The sequence below is a fragment of the Corvus moneduloides genome, chromosome 7, assembly GCF_009650955.1.
Source record: "Corvus moneduloides isolate bCorMon1 chromosome 7, bCorMon1.pri, whole genome shotgun sequence".
Taxonomy (NCBI): domain Eukaryota; kingdom Metazoa; phylum Chordata; class Aves; order Passeriformes; family Corvidae; genus Corvus; species Corvus moneduloides.
In genome coordinates, this window is record NC_045482.1 from 15,815,252 (window position 1) to 15,834,818 (window position 19,567).

Consider the following 19,567-nt stretch of genomic DNA (forward strand, 5'->3'; position numbering starts at 1 on the left):
GACAAGCTTATTAAACTTCCTTTGAAGTGGCAATATCTGCTTAGTTAACTGATCTCAAAAGTCATTATTTTAAATTTAGTTTGCTTGTCTTTCTACTTTAAGGTTAAGATTTAAGGGGGGAAAAAAAAAAATCTTTATGCTCTGATCCTTGATCCAGGTATCTACTTTTACTGATCAAATCAAGGAACCAATAACATTTTTTTAAATTTCCTTTGGCTTCATGGATCCTGCTTCTGAGCTGGATCTTACTCCATCACCAGTGAGGCAGTTCAGGCTGTCCTTACTCTTCTGTCTCCTCTTGAGGTCGGGGTCCCTCTGATGATGGATCCTGTCCCCAGAGGAGTCACTCACTTTGTCTGTGCTGACATTCAGGTGGAGAAACAGCACTTCAGGCAGACAAATTGAATCACAATTGAGTGGCTTGAAACAAATAAACAAAAAAAAAGCTGAAATGTTTATCATTTTGTACACCTGTCAACCAAGCAATTTTTCCTTGACTTACAAAGTAGAACAAAATGCATATCATATTCTGCTTTAAATAGTGGCATCACAAAAAGCATGGCCAATTATAGTCATGCTGCTTCTTCTGGGCCAGATGTATTCAATAGGGTGGTGTGCTCTTCCCTCCTAAATTTAGTGAATATATTCGGTTGTAGTTACTAGAAAATATCATCATCCTTTTGTGATGAATGGTTGTAAGAAAGGATGAAGCACCATGGCTGTGATATTTTACATGCTGAAATGCAGCACCTTACTTTCTACAGCAGTTTAGTTTACCAGGACATTCACAAACAACATAGAAATTTGATTTTGGAAAGTGCTAAGGTTCTAGCAGTGTAACGAATACCAGAAGATACTCAGATATAAATCGAAGTTTCACAAATATTTCATAACCTCAACATCTATGAATATTTGGAGAATGAGTCTTCATTTTAAAAGCTTTCTAGCCTTTCATTGGGTTATTCAGCTTCTCCTGAGAAGCTGTACATAAGATTTTAAATCTCTTCTTCAGGTTCAGTCATTTGACGTTAAGAATTATTTATTTGAGCATGTGTTGCATCTTTTTTTCTGAGAGTGAGATCTTTTTTATTTGGATGTTGTTCTTGCCTATCCAAATAGACACCCCTCCCCACCCCCCCATAATCTGCATTGTTATAGTTTCACTGAGGAAATGCTAGAGGAGTTTCAACCAAGCTCTGCAAACTCACAGTTCTTTCTTAGCTTGTTGAAGCTCCTGCGCAGAAATAAAAATCTGGACTCTGCATATGTTTTTCTTTTTGGTCCCTTTGGACCAAAAATAATGTGAAATTATGCTCAGGGCGTGGAATAATCTTTACAATCCATCCTTTGTTTGCTGACTGGGGAAGAAGGTAGTCAGGTATGTGTGAACCTTGTAACTGCTGAATCTTTCAGAGAATCAGTTCCACCATGTGACATGCTTTTGAGTAGCAGCAAACACTTCTAATCTTCATTAAAACTTCAGTGTACCTCATTCTGGTGATGTTTTCTCAATTGCACAAGAAACATACAGGCAGTGGGTATTCATCTATGAGAAGAAAATTGGTTTCCTTGCCTGCAATCTTTTCCTTGTGCTGTGGACACTCACTGGTCTGAATCAATAAACCAAAAAAAAAAAAAAAAAGTCAGACTAGTCAATTTATAGTTGTCAAACCTCCTACTAAATTAATACAGTGAATTGCAAAGGTTTGGGGTTTCTTTTGCTTGTAAGTCTGCAGGTTTAGCTTTGGTGAGCGTATTCTGGCAGGGATTTAGAGGCAAGGATCTGCAGCTACCTGCAGGAAAAGAAAGATCAGGGATGGGAGGAAATTTTAAATTTTAAATATTTAAAAATAGGTTGTCTTGAATGTGGGAGTAAACATATGTTGAAGTGATGGATCTGTATTTTCAAAAATAAAGTTCCTAGAATGATTTTTCTTCTGCCATATTATAATTTGAACAATATTTTCTAACTGAACTCTTCAAGATCTCCCAGTCTTCAGTTTTTAACGTACAACATGAAGAAAACCTCTGTGTACAGGTTCAGAATTTTGTCTAGTCTTAACCTGATATGTCCTCTTCTAAAAAAAGAAATTACAGGGTTTGACTCATACTTACAGACATTCACCATCATACTCTGTCTGTCTCTTTCTAATATTTTTAGCTGCATTTTGTTCAGATTGGAGGTTGTCTATTTCTGCTAATAAATTCTGATACAACTGGTTTGAACATCCCTTCCAAACTCTGTCAACTCCAGAAAAAAACTGTAATACGGAAGAGGTGATCCAAAGTCTTGCAAAACAGAAAAATAAAATGTCATCTCTGAAGTAAGAGCAAACTAAAGTTGTCTTAATAGCCTGAACTTTGAGTTCCAGCAAGAGTATCTGAAGTAGATCATGCAAAAAATGTTGTTGAAGCAACCTCAGTTATCACTGCTATAAGGCTGATACTACTTTTACAGATAAAATTCCCCTGAAGGACTTCAGAGTGGAATTAGGTGCCTAAATCTAAGTGTCGTGCTGTTTGATATCTGAGGTGTCTGGGACATCCCCAGCAGGCTGATTAGCTGACAAAGGACGCCTGAGGACATGCCAAATTACATGGGATGCCTGCCTCTGGAACTGAACCCCCACTCATTCAGTTTGCCTTCTGGTTTACTTTTATTTCCTTTTCTTTCCGTTTTTTTTCTTTTTCTTTTATTTTGAAGAGAGGAGAGAGAGAAGCAGGATTCAGTGAGGAGGAAAAGCATAAAAATATAGGACTAGAGAAAGGGCAAAAAAAATGTGAGGAGGGAATAGAGGAAAGGGCTCTTTCCTAAACTGGTTTTTAATGGTAGTAGATACCAGGAGCCAAGTGCAGTTGATTTAGGGTAGAAATCTCAATTTTAGGAAGGATAGTGTTATGAGGATTGATAGTTAATGAGGTTGATTAAACAGTATGCTTAATGAGATACTTACTCTAGTCTGCATAAACTTTATTCTGTTATGCAGAGGAACATACTCTTTCTAAAAATAGTTTAAAAAAGAAAAAAAGCAACATTATCCATTAACACTTGCAGTTGGATGTGCTTCAGTGTTTTGGAATAAACACAGGTGTTTACATCTTTGTATCAAATTATCTGTAAATATGTTACTTTTTAATTTCTTCATGGTGATGACACAGCATGTGCTCCAGTGCAGCAGTGACTAATGTGTCAATGAAGTTCAAGCTACAAGTCTTATGTTATGATCCAGCTCAGAAAAAATGAAAAATACTCAGTCATACTTACTACCATGAGAGACTTAGGCAGTAGAAGAGGAAGAATTCTCTCCATGGAACAGATTGTGATAGTGAGTCAGATTTTACAGTAACTTGAAGGCCACCAGAGCAAGGGGAGTAACTGTATTCCACAAGAGGAAGCAAGATATGCTGTGAAAGATCTAGCTTAACCTTTGAAAAAATACTTTCTTCTTCCTTTTAAGAATTCTGGGATTAATTACATACTTTTGGATGGGGATATTAATTATATATACTACAGACATTCTTGCAAAAACAAGAATCATCTTGAGTGAGTGTCCTGGTTCTGCCCAGGAGAGGGCTAATGTTTTGCAGTAGCTGGGAGGGGCATGACCATGGGGTTTGTTCTAGACAATCCCCCATGACCACGGGATTGTTCTAGACCACCTCACATCGTTGCTAGGAGTGGGCAAAAGGGACTCTCTTTAAGAAGGGGTTCCTTCCACTCACATGAATGTGGCGGATGGAGCAGGCCTGTATTATTTATTAGTGGGAGCTTCTTTTTTTAATACCTTTTGTTTTTAATATTGTTGCTCTTACTGCTCATCTTCTTATCTCATTGCTGCTTCCATTAAATTGTTCTTATTGTTCTTATCTCAACCCATGATCTTTTCCTTTTGTTCCTCCATTTGGAGGGGGGAAGGGAGGTGACACATGGTTTTAGCTGGAGTCTCCATCCCCTGGAGGTATTTAAAAGATGTGTAGGGACATGTTTTAGTGGTGAACATGGCAGTGCTGAATTAACGTTTGAACTTGTTCTTAAAGGTTCTTTCCAACCCAGATGATTCTGTGATGCTCCACAGAGTTTTAGGAGCTTAGGCACTATACAGTAATGTCAGTACTAATCCAATCCCTTTTTCCAGCAGCCAGACTTCTCTATAGTCCAAACTTGCAAATACATGATGCCAGCACTCCACGTGCATTATTGTTCTGATTTTTGTTTGGTGGTGTTCTTTTTGTAAACAGATTTTATCATCTGTTGATCACGCCTCAAATAAGTGTCTGCTTCCCTTTGCACATTTTCTGTTTCTTATAGAAATGTCTTTGGTTGTGGTACAGCCTGGTAGGCACCATCTTGTTCATAGGGTATAATTGGATTGAAAATAAACTTGGGTTTGCACAGTGTGCTGCTGTGTGGGTAATGACAGCAAGTTACCTCAAAAACCAGGAGGTGACTTCAAAAATCAGGAGGAAACACCTTGTAGGCAGATCAGAAAAGCAGATGTAAAAACCTGGCATTAAGAGACAATAAAGATCATCTTATTATTGAATGTATTTAAAGCTAATAAAAATGATGTGATGATAGTGCTCATCTTTTGAAAAAGCCAGAAGGAAAATTTTTGAAGTTTAGGCAAGTATTACCAAAAGTTGACTTTGCAAATTTAAATGAATTATTTATGCTGTCAAAAAGATAATAAACAAAATAATCAATAGCATCACATAAAAATCTACAGAACTGTCATTGTCTTTAGTCAAAGGTTTTACATTTTCCTTATAAATAAGATTATATTGATCCTCTGGGTATGAAGGGTAGTGAAGCGGATAGGAGGTAATTAAAAGCATAAATCTCAGGAACTTGTGAAGGTAATTCTCTGTTTTGTAGACAGAACTGACAAAATGATGAAAGTTGTTAGCTCCAACATGACAGAACTACCGCATGATTATAGGGTACAGGGCTATAACATGATGAAAGTTCTGTTCAAATAAGAGCTATTTAACGGAGCTTTTAACTAAGTTTGCTAAGGTATTTAAAATATGAGTTGAATTCTTATGACATGGCTGATATTCACAGCTCCTTGGTTTTTCTGTGTTCTTTTCAATAATAACCTACCTTACTATTCTGAGTAATTAGGTTTTAGAAATCTGTAAGGATGGAAATGAAAAACTAATGCATATCTTTGGTGTAAAAAATGTATGAACATGCCAGGTTTGCAGATTTCTTCAATTACATCTATTATTAATAGCAAATGAAATAAAACTCTATTTTTCAACACTACTTCCTAATTTATCATGTCATGTAATTTTTATTAGAGTTATGATTCTAGTCTAAATTCTTCATAATTTATATACTCAAATAAATACTCATACTCTTACAGAATGGTTCTAACAGGTAAACTATGCAATCAAACATTTGGTAGACATCTTACTATTAAGAAAGGGAGTTTTATCGTTTAAGATCTGCTGTGAATTAAAATAACAATATGTTACGGACATAAATACCTCTCTGCTCCTCCTGTTTGCACATTTAGTTTCCTTCTCTAACAGGAGCACTGCCATTGTAATCAACTTGGTGTATAAAAGTGGGCAGGAACACAGGTGTTGAGAGGTGTTCTTTCTACAATATTAAGTTCTGACTATATTTAGGATATGTTAATTTTTTTTTTTTTTAGCTTGAATTTATGTAAAAATTTTTTGTGCTATGCAGGAAAATATTCATCTTTATTGCTACTCCATAACAGAAGTTTTCACAATTATTATATATCTGTTCAGTCTTTCAGCTGTTCATTTTCTGTGGTTGAACTGTTACTGGCAGAAGCTTTTGTGGTATTTTCAACAAAATATTTTTCATCAGAGATTACCAGTTGTATTGACACCAAATGAACACAGGATTTGAGATAGAACATAGAATCACTGAGGGTGATAAAGACCTCTAAGATAATCAAATCCAGCCATCACCGTGTTCACCACTAAACCATATCCCCAAGTGCCACACCCAGATGGCTTTTGAACAGTTTCAGGGATAGTGATTCCACCACTTAATCAGGCAGCCTGTTAGAGCTAGAATTGCTGAATTTGCCCTCCAGGGTGGAATTCCTGCTTTATGAAGGTGCAGTAGCAAGTGAGAAGAAATAGGAGTTGTGAGCCACCATGTTCAGTTCCATTTAGTTGTGGCACTCGCCTAACATTGTGCAGCTCAAAATTTGAACCTACATTTCCCATGTGGATGCGTCAGAGTCTCCCTTTATTTCTGCATTTCTCCTTCTTTCTGCCCATGCAGATCTATGTACATTTAATTGTATATGTTAATTGCCAGACTGGATAATGTGGTAGCAGATTCAAGCATTCATCTTGAAGGGTTGATGGTATACAGTTGTCTTATTTCCATGAAGACCTAATGAAGGCCTACTTCAGCTGATCTTGAATAAACCTGTAAAAAATCTTGATCTCACACACATACGCACTGAACCTTGAGACTTACTCAAGCCTTTCATCAGGTTAATGTGTCTTTGCGTAGCAATAAATTCAGTTAATTAGTCGTTCACATAGCAAGTAGATTCTAAAATGCTGTCACTTGTCAGCTGTCAAAATGAATCCTGTGGATTCCAAAAACACTGTCAGTCACTGCTCCTGATGGGGAATATCTGTTATCTTTTGTACTGCAGTCTTGCCTGTAGTTCAAAGTTTTCTTAAAGGTAATACTGCTGTCAGTGAATCCATATGATCTATGTGTTTCCTGGTTATCTAGATCTTTTGATACCTGCAGATTTATAAACACTTTTAACTTTCTACAAAGTAAAGCTACTGAGGTTGTTTTAAGTGCTACAATATGCTAATGACATTCACATTTGTTTTCAAAGGCATATTTACATATAGGAGATAATTTAAATCGTTGATGTTTCATTAAATGCAGTCTAGTATATAAGGCTTTTGTATATGTATTGTTTGTAGTCTTACAGTTTAACATCCTAGTTAGATTTCAAACTTAATAATTTGTAGTTGAAAGTAGCAATTAAATGTAGATTTTAAATAAAATACCACATTTGGATCATTTTTAACAGCAGAAAAGCTATCCTTTCTTACAGCCAAGTCATTAATCCTTATAACATAGAGGCTTTCTTAAAATTAAAACATTCATGAGGTTTGATTGGTTGGGGGTTTTTAATTGGTACTAGAAGACTGTGGATAGAACTAAGGTGTATAAATTTTAAGGTGTATAAATTAGAAAAATTATGGGAAAAAAATTGCATAATTATTTGTCTGTCAATTATATTCTTAATTATTTGCAACTTAATTTAAAATACAGCTATTCACTAAGCCATGGTCTTACAAATATGTAGATGTAGTTTTTAATTTCATAAGATACACATCCCATTGATCAAAAAGTAATGCCAGACAAATGCATAAACACTTCTGTAGAATTTGGCCTGTCAGTACAAAGGTATTTTTTGCATTTCGATTCATAATGTCCCATTTATGGCAGTTTAAAGCTTCTCCTGTTCATTAAACCTACTAGCCAGTACCTGGTGACTTTCCATGCTGTCTAATAAGTAGGCAGGTTCTTTTTTAAAGTATTGCAATGGATAAATATCATGCTAATAGGCCACAGTCAGTTTTCGATTCAGTTGAAAATCAGGCTTTCCTTTCAGTTAAGGAGTTCTTTCATAGAAATACTTTATTATACCCCTTTCTCAAAACTGTCCGCCTTAACCTAGTATGCATTTAATTTAAAAATTGTAATAATGATAATTCAATGGCGACATTTAATATCGACTGTGTAAGAAATAGATGAAACTTAATCTTTTTGAAATGAAAAATAAATATTTAAACAATATTGAATTGTGGCACAGATAAATTATTTTACTGTAGAATGAATTAATCCCGACAGTAAATGCAGCTTTATACACTGGAATAAAGTATTTTGCAATTAAAATGATTATAGTACATGAGTATAAAAAGATATTCTGAGGTAACAGATTTTCATTTTGGTTTTTCCTAATTTTTTTATTTTCTCAAATATTGTTTTGCTGACACAGAATTTGCATGAATTATTTGTACTTAAAGATGATCAAAAAGTACCCTCAGTATCCATTTAAAATATTGTATCCCTAAGATATTTACTCTTGAGATAATTTTGTATTTTATTGAGGGTTTATATTAAAATTGGTAAAGTATCTTCCTTTTATGCACATGACTTTTGAACCCTATGTGTACACAACTTCCTCTGGATTACCAGAGCAAATGAAAATAAATTTTCAGCTCCCTGCCTTAACTAAAAATGACAATTTTACGTACTATGGCTTATTTCAAAGATAAGTTTAGTATTTCAATGATATTGTCTAAAAAGCTCATAACCTCTGCTCTACTTCTGTATTTGTGTCATAAGCAAGTTTTAAGTGAGACTTGGAACAAATATGTTTGTCTTTAATATGGTGCTTTTGCAAATATTTTATAAAATTAGAGTTATTAATGATCAGGAAATTAATAATCACAGTAATTCCTATCAGTAATAATCAGAACTTGAGTTCCAATTTCAGATTGCCTCAGCTGCCCTTCCCTCTTTTGCTTGCTGTGACTCCAGAAAACTCCAAGGGTTTATGTAACATGGTGATACAGCATTTCAGTTACCAAAAGGCAGCTGAATCAAATGATTTATCCCACAGTGGATAAAAAACAAACTCTGAACTTCGAGCGTATCTGAAAAGACTAGAAAGTAGTGCTTATGTGGTTAGGGAACATTTCTTCAATACTTTAATACTCCTCTAACTTCATGCTTGGAAAGAGTATCTGCGTTTCTATTCACAGAACAGAGATGAGTTGAAAAAGCCTAAAACCCAAAGGTTTGACAATCTCCAGCCCCTGGAATTGAAACTTGACAAAATCGTTACAGAAATAAACTGTATGTACTTAACTGACAAAGTGAGGCACTGAAACAATTTTTTAAAGGTAGATTTTGCATCCCCTAACTACTTTAAAATCAAACCTGGAGAATTTCCCCCCCATTCAAAGGAATGTGGTCTGGTTTGAATAGTATTGAGGAAGGCTGGCATTTCCAAAAACCCTACTTAGATTGGTCATAGCAATGCTTTTTGGCCTTATAATGTAAAACTATGAATTTCATAGATTATAATAATTAGAAAACTTAAAAATTAGTCAATTCACCATGTTTCCATGAAGCTTCGCTTGTTGTTATGGAAATCTTAATTTTAATTCTGCCTGGGCTTGTTTGTTCTCAACAGGTCTCATGTATACTATATGAGGATTGAATGAAGGGAATCAAAGACTGTAGTAGGTTATTACTGATATTGCAGGCATTATTATTGCAAATATCAGCAGAAAGGCTTATTATCAAGGAATTGACTTACTAAGTCTTTCTCTTGAGTGCATTTATGTCTCTTATGTCATAGCTTTGGCCTCAGGCAGCATATGATCCTACCAACAGCACACATATGCGCAGAGCATAGAGTTCAAATATTTAAAGGGACATCATCAACTTGAGGATGCTCGAGTGGAAAATCTTGTACTTGCTATTATTTAAAGTTAAAAGTATTGGAATGGAAAGGGTATATATTCACCCCAATTCTTAGCTCCACTTTTTGTACACTGTAACATGTGAATAGTTTATTGAATTTTGTTGGTGGAAAATACCCCTTCTAGTGCATCATGTCACAACTGCAAAGCTTAAGAGAAATGGATAAAACCCAGCAAAGGTGGAGGGAGACAGGGCAAGACTCCTGTGCCTCATAAGGCACATTGGCTTAACAGGGCACAAACAGGACTATGCTCCTCTGCCCATATTCAGAACTGAAGAGATCCAACCCAGAAGTTGACAAGTGTCCCTTTAAGTAGTGCACATAGTACTAGTGGTATAGCTGGTTAGTTGTTTTTTTACAGTCCTTAAATTGTGTTTGTATGCGTGTTAATATTTCAAAGGTTTTAAAATCAAGAAATATTTTAATAGCAATTGATGAGTAAACTCTTCACTGTTTTTATAATAAAGTTTTTTAAAAATACCTCACTTTCAGAGGAATTCAAAATAAAACTAATCTAGCAGCCTTTCTTACTGAATGCTTGCTTACTGAAATCTCCTGTGAAAGGAAAGGTGCACCCACAAGGACATACACTGTCCTTCTGAAGTGGAAAGCACTGTGTTTCACAAGGTGTATAATCATTTAAGAAGTTCTGGTGTATAAGAACTTCACTCCTCTGTTTTAGCAACAGTTCTCCATCAGTTTAACAGTGCCAATAACTTGTGTGAGGACTCCAACATGCTGTCTGTTCTTTTGCCCGCTCCAGCTGTTTCTACTCTTCACTTCTACTCTGTCATATGATAAAGCTGTTATTACATGCTGTCCCAAGGTGACTGTATTGTAATGCCCATTTCTGCTGATCTTAAAACAGTTTTCCTCCTTATGGCAGCACTCTTTATGGAGTTCAAGCATCTTAGATATTATAGTTGCTCTCTGTAGAAAGCATGTGACTTGTTTCATGGCTCGCTTCATTTAACAGTGAACTAAATAAAATAGTTGATAATTGATTGACAAGAGAGAATGAATGTGGTTTTGCATGAACAGAGTGAAAGTTTACTTGCACTGATGTTTTATATGCCAGGTTCCAAGATGTGCTTACAAGAAGCATGCTTTCTCTGAGTGTTTTAAATTGAAGTAAACAACAATATTAACTTCTGTGGTTAATATGTAACCTTCAATAGAGGCACCTAGTGGTATAATGTTTATAGTGAAATAATGTTTTAAAACTGTGTTTGGAAATATTAATAATGCAAAGCTATTGCTGAATAGTACAGTCTAATGAAAAAAACCTGGTTTGGATGGGACTTTTTTCTTGGCCATTATTTGGTAAATTAATTCATTAAGAAGTCAATAAAAACGCTTAAATTCATTAGCTGAAATTTCCAAGCTTTGAAGTTTTGTATTAAGTATGTAGTTCCTTAGTTTTGCTTCTAACAAAGTGGCCTGATTTGTCAAGGCATCTGATTATATAGAGTGAGGAACAATGAAGGGGGCTCAATAGCACTGAAAAAAATGGGCAGATATTTATGTGTCTAGCTTTACCTGTGCAACTTGAAAAACACTGACGTAGTTTCTGAAGATAGTTTTAAGACAAAGGTGAAGTAAACATCTCAGTACATATTTCTACTGTTCTCTTTGGGCAGATTAGGAAGAGTATATTATATATAAACTCCAGCCAAAATAAATAATAATAATTTAAAAAAGCTTCTATTCTCCCTGTCCTTCAGGTTCCAATTTTCTTAGTATTTGAAAAATAATATTCAAGGCAATTTATAAAGCAATCAAGACTGACAAGTATTTAGTTTTCTGTGTTGTACTTGGGTCTACTGAAGTTTACAGGTATGGTATTTCCTCATTTTAACCCTTCTTGCTTGATCTAATAGAAAAGTCATACTTTTTCAATTTTCAGTTGTTTCAGTTGCTGTTAGTGCGAAGGTGAAAGTATTTTATGGCATTTGTACTAGATCAAACAGAAGGAAAAATGGATTATTTAATCATGTTACAGCACGGTTCATCTTTCTAACTGCAAGCAATAAAGACTAAGGAATGCTACATGAAAATTGAGTAGCATTTTTCTGAATTGGATGTGTTTACATTTATATAGTCCTTTAAATCTTTAAGCACCATAGAAGTAAAGAATTACATTAGGAGTGACAGAGCTCTATGTAATCTCGAAGCCTGTTTTTCCAAGTTACTGAAAACATGCAATATTCATTAAAATCATGTCATTTGAGTATATAAGAACTTACATCCATGAAAACTGTTAGTATAAAGCTATTAAAAATTTTTAGGTGGAATAATACGGTGCCTACTATTGAAAGTGTCACTTTTCTGCCTTGTCATCCATTGTATTATATACAAGTGCAAAAAAAAGTGAGCCTGATTTGTTCTCCTTTGTAGAGCCAGGCCGAGGCCCACTACAAAGGAAGTAAACATGCCAAGAAGGTCAAAGCACTAGAGGCAACGAAAAGCAAACCCAAAGCTGGTTCTTCCAAGGACAGCGCAAAGGTTAACACGGGCTGCTCCACCACGCCAGTCACAGCCAACATCTCTGACAAATCAGGTCAATGGAAACTTTTTGTTCTATAGATCCTTTGCTTTCTCCTTTTTTTGTGTTTGTATGAGAGAATTTGGTTGCATGATAGTGATCCGTAACTTGTCTTTTCTAAACTGTTTGCTATGCTTTCTTGTACAGAATTGATTTGGTTTGATACTCTCAAATTGCTTTTTCACATCTGTGAAAAAACTGGTGCCTCTGAATGCTAAAGTGTATTTTTCTTAAACCTATGAAATTTACTCTTAGAAAGTATGGATGTTCTTATGGCCATAGTGGATGGATGTGGTGAAGTATGAGGTTATGTATTTGGCTGAAGCACAGGAAACCTTTGTAAGAAATTTTTCCTTTCTGAATAAGACAGTGTTGCTCTAATTGGAAAACACACCTACAGAAATGTGAAGCCTTGTGGCCCTCGTATTTCCTGACTTTCACAGCTCATTAGTGCTTCAACATCGCCTTTTTTTTTTTTTTTTTTTACCCTTCAGATTAGTAATCTGAGGAAGATCAGCAACACTAATAGCAGTGAAGTTGCTTGAGTTTCTGCTCTGTCAGTATTGTATTACTGAATGAAACAGGAGACTTTATGAACTCGCTGACAGTGTTATTCAGGAGAAGGCCCCTACTGTGGACTACCCAACTGTCAGTCCAGTAGACTACTGCTGATAAATTTGCTTCTGTTAGGGAGCCATTTATTATCCTCTTCACCACAGCTGATCTTGACTCGGGTGCTGTGAGGTGAATAACACAGTTTTTAGACATGTGCAGAACCAAAAAAAATATCCCAACTCAAAAAAGGTATTTGTGATTATTTGTCATCCTGCTCTTTTCACAGCAGCATCAAAACTATCTTTAGTCCTTAACAATGACAATGGATGCCAAATTTTGGGTTGATTTATCTAGAAAATCACATTTTGGTTTTGAGAGAGATGAGCTAAACCCAAGTAGCATCTTTAGGTAAACAAGCCCTGCTACTATAAAACCGTAGCAGTCTGCCATTGATCTAAATATAAAGTGGACTACTGAACAGGAAGAGATTTAAAATATTTGATAAATATTTTACTCTCTGAAATATCAAAAATAGCTTTATTTAAGATAGCTTACTGCCCCACATGTGCATGGTAAGAACTCATACAACTGCTGAAGTAGAGTATCTGTTAAGACTTTAGAGGATTTAACATGATAAGAATTCATCTGTGATAATGTAATTGTATAATGCCCTCCCTCTCCGATGCCAAAAGTTGAGGTCCAGATAACAAGTTTCATTATCTTGTACAAACTCCATCATCTCTTCCACAGGTCTGGAACTGTCTTGTGTTTCCTTTGCCAGACTATGAGGTCCGAATTAAATGAATTCTTCTTTCCTTTCCTCTGCAGTGTATCTAAAATCTACATTCAGTTTTTGATAAAATAATACAACCAATCAAAAGGGAAACCTGCTCTTGATATTTTTTCTAATTGCCCTGTTTTGACAGGGTGTTGTTTTATGCTGTTAATTACTCTATACAAATTAGACAGATTACCATCTGTCTTTTGGATTATACCACTGCAACTGTTTGTACATTAAAAATAAATCCCAGTGGCAATTTAGTTGAACACTTTCTTCCCATCAGGAGAACTGTGGGATTCTCTGTGGAGAGTAGGCTCCTCAGAGCCCCTTACTGCTGTACAGGAGACTGAGGATGGGATGTTTGGGAGGAAAAAACCCAAACTTGGAGAAAATTCTCCGTATTTGTAGGGAAAGCTGGTCACAGAGATGGTGAACATCTTGAAGATTGGGGGTTTTGCCAGACTTGGAACAAACCATAGTTTTGTTCAGCTAAAGTTTCCCTTACAGATACTATATCGATTCTTTACCTTATGTTTCATTTCTTACCATAATGCTTATTGCAACTAAAGCAGTCATTAAGTTGATATTGGGGATTTTTTTTTTTTTTTTTTTTTTTTTTTTAATTTTTTTTGCTTTGGAGCAGATTAATTTACACAATCTTTTTCTGAATCTTTTGACACAGCTCTCATTCTCTGAGAAATGCATTAGTACTATATATTAACTTTCTAGGAATGTTTTTATTTTCCTTAGATCTCCAATGCTAAGAATTTCAGTTTATGTTTGTATTTGTGGTCTTTTTTTCATCCTGATTTCCAGAGGAAATGAGACTTATGGTCATATCATCTATTCCTGTCTTTGTTATTTTCTGGCTGTGTCTTCACAATTTTGACTGTATTGCCTACTGTCCAAAAATAAAAAAAAAAAAGAGAGATTAAGAGATTTTAATCCTATAAATTAGTCCTTTAAATCCTATAAATTTGATGAAAATTGGCACCTATGTAGATGAGAAGTCCTAACTTATGGTCCATCCTGAAAGATGCTGCCATATGATCTCTGTTTTGCTTGACCTGCTGGCTGACCAGGGACTCTGCCTTCAGGATGGGGAATCTGAAAGTGTGTATGTGTGTTGTAGGTCTGAAAAAATTGCATTAGATGCACATAAACTAAATGAAATCAAGGAAGAGAATTAAATTCCACCACTTGGGAAGCTGCTGTTCAGCCATTGTACTTTGGAGAGTTCCTGAGAAACGTTCATTAAGCAGTAAATAATTTCTGGTGTCCTTTTCTTCTGTATGGGAGAGTAGAAATAGAAGCTATACAGAGAAGGCAGTTTTAAGGTCTTGTGATCTTTTGTTACCTGCTCTATTTCCATGGGTATTAGTGCAGAAAGGGTAGGGAGCATTACAGTAAACTGATAAACTGCAGTTATTCTCTTACGTAGATCTGCTAATAAAGAGACAGAACAGGCATGAGTAGCACCCTTTCTGATGTACTGTCATTTTGAATGAGATAATGATGAATGATTTGGAGCTCACCAGACAGAACAGTTGTCATATCTTGAACTAAAATGTCAGGTTAAGTTTGCTACAGAGCCATGTGTTCTTTGGGTCAGACATAGCATGAAGTCCAAAACACTTATATGTCAGAAGTCACCACTATAGTACTAACAGGAACAATAATTTCACTGTTAGCTCAGCTAGTGATGAATCTACCAAAGGCAAAACACTAATTCATCCAGTCCTTATTTTTCAAAATTTATGATGCAGTGGTCTCTCAAAAGCTGTTCCTTTCAGCTTGAGAAATGTGGCTGCTGGTAGAGCTACAAAAGTTAAATTAATCTTTAAGGTTTTTTGGGATGTTTCTAGAAGAACATGGGCTCCTGCAGAGAAAAGTGGTCTTGGCCAAATGGAAAGGGGTGACTGTGGTCTGAGCGTGACAATGTCCACATTGTGAGGGTGTTCTTCCCTGCTAATGTTAATAATACAGTGTGACTTGGATTTTGTAAATTGATGCAAACATATAAGGATAAAGCCATAGTGCAGGAATGGTGCAAGTGGCTGCAACCTCAGGTAAGTGGATATCAATGGGTTTAATTGAAAAGTTTGTACTCCTACTTTGTTAGGCTACTATGTGATCTCATTGTCTAAGCTCACAGCTCCTTGCCGTTCAGAAAATACTTGTTTATTGGTACTTGTAAATACCACCATCCTACCATGTTCACTCTGGAGACAGGAAAAGATCTCTACAGATTGTGTGACAAGGTTTCTGTTCTCCTACTCTAGCTGGGCCATCTCTGCCTGTCCTGATAGGTATTTGCAGATTGGGGGTGGCCACAGGGGATGCATTCATAACCTGTCTCCCTCACAGTTTCTCAAACCACACAGGGAAGGTCTAGCAATGGCTATAGAACAGTTTCATATCCTAGAAAATCACTACTGTGACACTGCAAGCTTTTTTGTAGCTGCTTTGAGATGTGGTTACAGAACAGCTGTGTTAATAGCACTTAACTGCTGCTCTTGCTGTGGTGGGTTGATCCTGGCTGGATACCAGGTGCCCACCAAAGCCCCTCTCCCCCTCCCACCCTCAGCTGGGCAGGGGAGAGAAAATATAGCAAAAAGCTTGTGGGTCGAGTTCTGTCAAACACAAGGGAAACCTGACAGCTTTTCACAGAAGCCACCTCTGTAGCCCTCCTACTACCAAAGCTTAGCCATGCAAACTCAGTATAGTGGCAAGTATTCCCTTCCCTCCCTGTGGAAGCCCAGGGTTTTCAGGATGGCTGCACAGAAGGATACGTGTATGTATGGCATTGCTTAGAAAAGGGCGGGGGTAATAACCAGTACACAACATCATGTATAATATTTAAAGTGTGGTTTAAATATAGCTCTAAGAATGCAGTAGAAGATGGTGTCTGTGACCCCAGGTCAGCATAGTCCAGATGCTTACAGTGATGAATCCTTCAGGAATGAATATGGTAATGACTGGATTGAAATGTCACTGTTTACTTATCAAGCAAAGAGGAATTCTTTGATCATACTTCTACATCAAAATAAATAGTTCAAAATGAAGCATACAAATGATGTGGTATCAACTTCTTTGCATTTTGCTTTGATGTGAAAATCGGAAAGTAAATGCAACTGTTTTAAACTACTCGAGTCAAAATCATATTTCAGATCATAAAAGGTAATCTTCTTTCTGCCTTTGATCATTTGCTATATGCTCTATTGGCCTTGTGCCTGTTTGTGAAATGATAGGTATGGGCATTTCAGGTTCGGTCCTTATTCCAGTAACAGCAGAAGACTCTGCTGCTTGGGAAACAGGAGGTGAACCCTTTGAATGCTCTATGAAACTCCATTTTGTTCAGCTGGTACAGGAATAGAGAACATTTCACACCTAACTAGGCCAAATCTAGAACCTCTTTCAAATCCTGACCCTTTGTACTACAGCTTTGCTCTGTGGCACTGTCTCAGGGCAGCTCAACAGGCAGGCACAGGGTCACAGTGATGACATTCCAGCATATGAGCAGCACTGTGCTGATCTGCTGTGTATGGCAAGAATGGCAGGAAGGAGCTTTGACGCCAACGTTTTTTGCCAGCTTCTTGATCCTAAGTGGGTCCTGTAAGAGTTATTCCAGTCATTACAGCTGCATAACTCAAACTAGCTGGAGGTTTATTCTGAGAAACATTGTCATGCTGGAGTGTGGCACAGTGTCTGACACTGAGTGAAGTAGATCACATTTGGAAAATAGCCTGGACCTGTTGATGGATCTAATAAATGACTTGATGTCTTGTAGACATGGTAATTAGTTGGCCCATTGGCAACTCCAAGCTTTGTCAGACTTAGAAAAGTTGACCTTGAGGTCTTGTCTCTGGGTTTTAGTTCATCAAGGGCTATCTGTGGATGCTTTCACAACAAAACTGAGTGTTTTTTCCTTTTATTCCTAAAGCAGTGTGCAACATGTTGAATCACATTTAGTCAGGATATGTTGGATTTCTCCAGTGTCCCCGTTGCCAGTGCTGTGTATTCATCAGCTACCAATGAGGTGAAATGGCCCAGTGGAGGGCTCAGTTTGTATTTCACAAGTCCACCATCAGGACACTCCCTGAGTCATCTTGCTTTCATTGCTTATTTTAAAAATATTTCTGCTAGTGCTTAAATTCTGAACTTTTACATGCAGCTCTTTACTTGGAGCAATGCTAAAAATGATACCAGATCTCTTAGTAAAATTCCTTTTCACCTTAACATTTGTTTCCATTTATCACCTTCTTTTCCACACATTTTAAAGGAATGGCTTGTTTATGTAGCTCAAATAAACTGTTTCTTATATGATCCTTCAGAAGTAGCTAGGAGCCACAGACATAACAATCTCCCCAGCTGAACTGTGGTGTGTCTGTTCTGGGAAACTTGAGGTTATTTGTCACACAGATACCTTTCTAAGAACCTCAAAGCTTAGGGTGTTTCTAACTATTCTTCAGTCTTATAATTCTGTGTAATGTACCAAAGTCCTCTAGACCTCAAAATAGGTTGGGGCAAAGTTGAATTTTGAGGGTGGGGCAGGGATAGGGAGAGGCTCTAGGAGAGGAACAGGACAATGAGGTGTTTGGGTTGCTGTCCCCCAGAGTGTTAGTGTGCCCTATTTAGAGGTTCTGTCTTATGCCCTTCAAAAAGGATGCTTGTGCTTATGTCTGGCCTCCATCAAAAGCTACTGATGAGCCTCATCAGTTCTTCACATTTATGCTGACATAAAGAATTCTGCTGAAGCTATTCTGTATAAAGTAACCATGTATCTGTGTTTATGTGGATTCAGATAGTGCCTGCTAAGCACATGCATATTTCTGTTAGGTAAAGGTATTAGTTTACCGTCAACTGAGTAGTAAATTCAATCTGATTCAGCCACCAAGGAGGGTCATTTTAAGGGCATTTTTCCATTACATCCTCTGAGAATGGTAAGGTTTGTTCCTTTTTCATTCAGTGTTTTACAGCCATATGAAGATCATTCTATATTGCCATCTGTTGAAACTCTAGCCCCAAAACAGAGGTAATGGCACAGCATAGAATTTCCTGCTTGACCACAGTGTTTTTACAATTGATAATATAAAATATGATCAATAAATGCTCATAAATTCTTCACAGTTACACTGTTGCAAGTACCATATGTGTACTTAAATTCATGGCACATACAATGCCTTTATTTGATTTAATAGTAAATAGCTTCTGGACATTTTCTGACAGGTAATTTCAGCAGCTCTTTCAGGAAGTGGCTGTTTGGTTTATGTTCTTAGAATGAAAGGTGAGCCAAAAGAAAGATTAGCAAGTCAAAGTCTGTTATCAGGAAATCATTCTAATAGGTTGGGATCTTTAAACACTTTCTTCCCTGCCAGCCTTACTGTTCATACTTTTGAAAAGTGGATATTCAGACCTCATCTTTCCATGTGTGTCTTTAAATCTGAATGGAAAAGCAGTCATACTGTGCATTTTGGTGTTGATAAGCTCCTGGGAGCTCCTGGAAATCGTTGGTCTGTCTATAATGCTAGCACGTTTCAAATTCTGCACCTGTACTGAAAACTGATTATAGGTGCCATTAACTGCAAAACAATCTCTGCAGCTGACACATGTACATTGATGAGCTGGTGCAATTCTTGTTTGAACTGAAAAGGTCAAACTTTTCTCTCTCCAGTTATTATAGCAATCAGAAATATATGCAACCAGGGTTTCTTTTGAAGGAATGGTAAGGTTTTTCTTTTCCTGCAGTAAAATAAGCATAAGCTTTGGGTCGAAAATATACTGTAAGATGAAATAAGACTCTTTCGGGTGCTCTGCTCTGTGCTTGAGCATTCATGTGTCCTATATCATTAGAACTGTATACCTCTAGTATTTCTACTTACTCAAGTTCTAAAAATGTGAATTTCATAGCATTTTTTAACCAGCATTCTTAAAATGAGACAAAGTTTTTCTTTCTTCAAGGAGAAGTAGAGGTGGGCATTTGGCCAAGCAGAATTGACTCTACTGGTGTTGCTGGACAATGGTAGCAGGGCCAGGGATGCAACCAGCTACTGGGATATTTTTAGCTAGATGTATGTGGTCATTTAAAGAATCCTTTTATATACATTGAATCTTTCAGCACCTCTTTTATTCTGGGAAATCAGGCATCTGTTTTTCTTGTTT

General features: G+C 36.6%; 1 protein-coding gene across 9 annotated transcripts in view; it reads left to right on the forward strand.

Moving 5' to 3' along the window:
- ZNF385B (zinc finger protein 385B) overlaps positions 1–19,567 on the forward strand; it is a 165,441-nt gene that overhangs the window by 128,036 nt on the left and 17,838 nt on the right. For all 9 annotated transcript variants that reach the window (XM_032114890.1, XM_032114889.1, XM_032114888.1 and 6 more), the window contains one exon: positions 11,922–12,084. In XM_032114890.1, the coding sequence (XP_031970781.1) occupies positions 11,922–12,084 (163 nt within the window). The remainder of the gene's footprint in view (positions 1–11,921; positions 12,085–19,567) is intronic.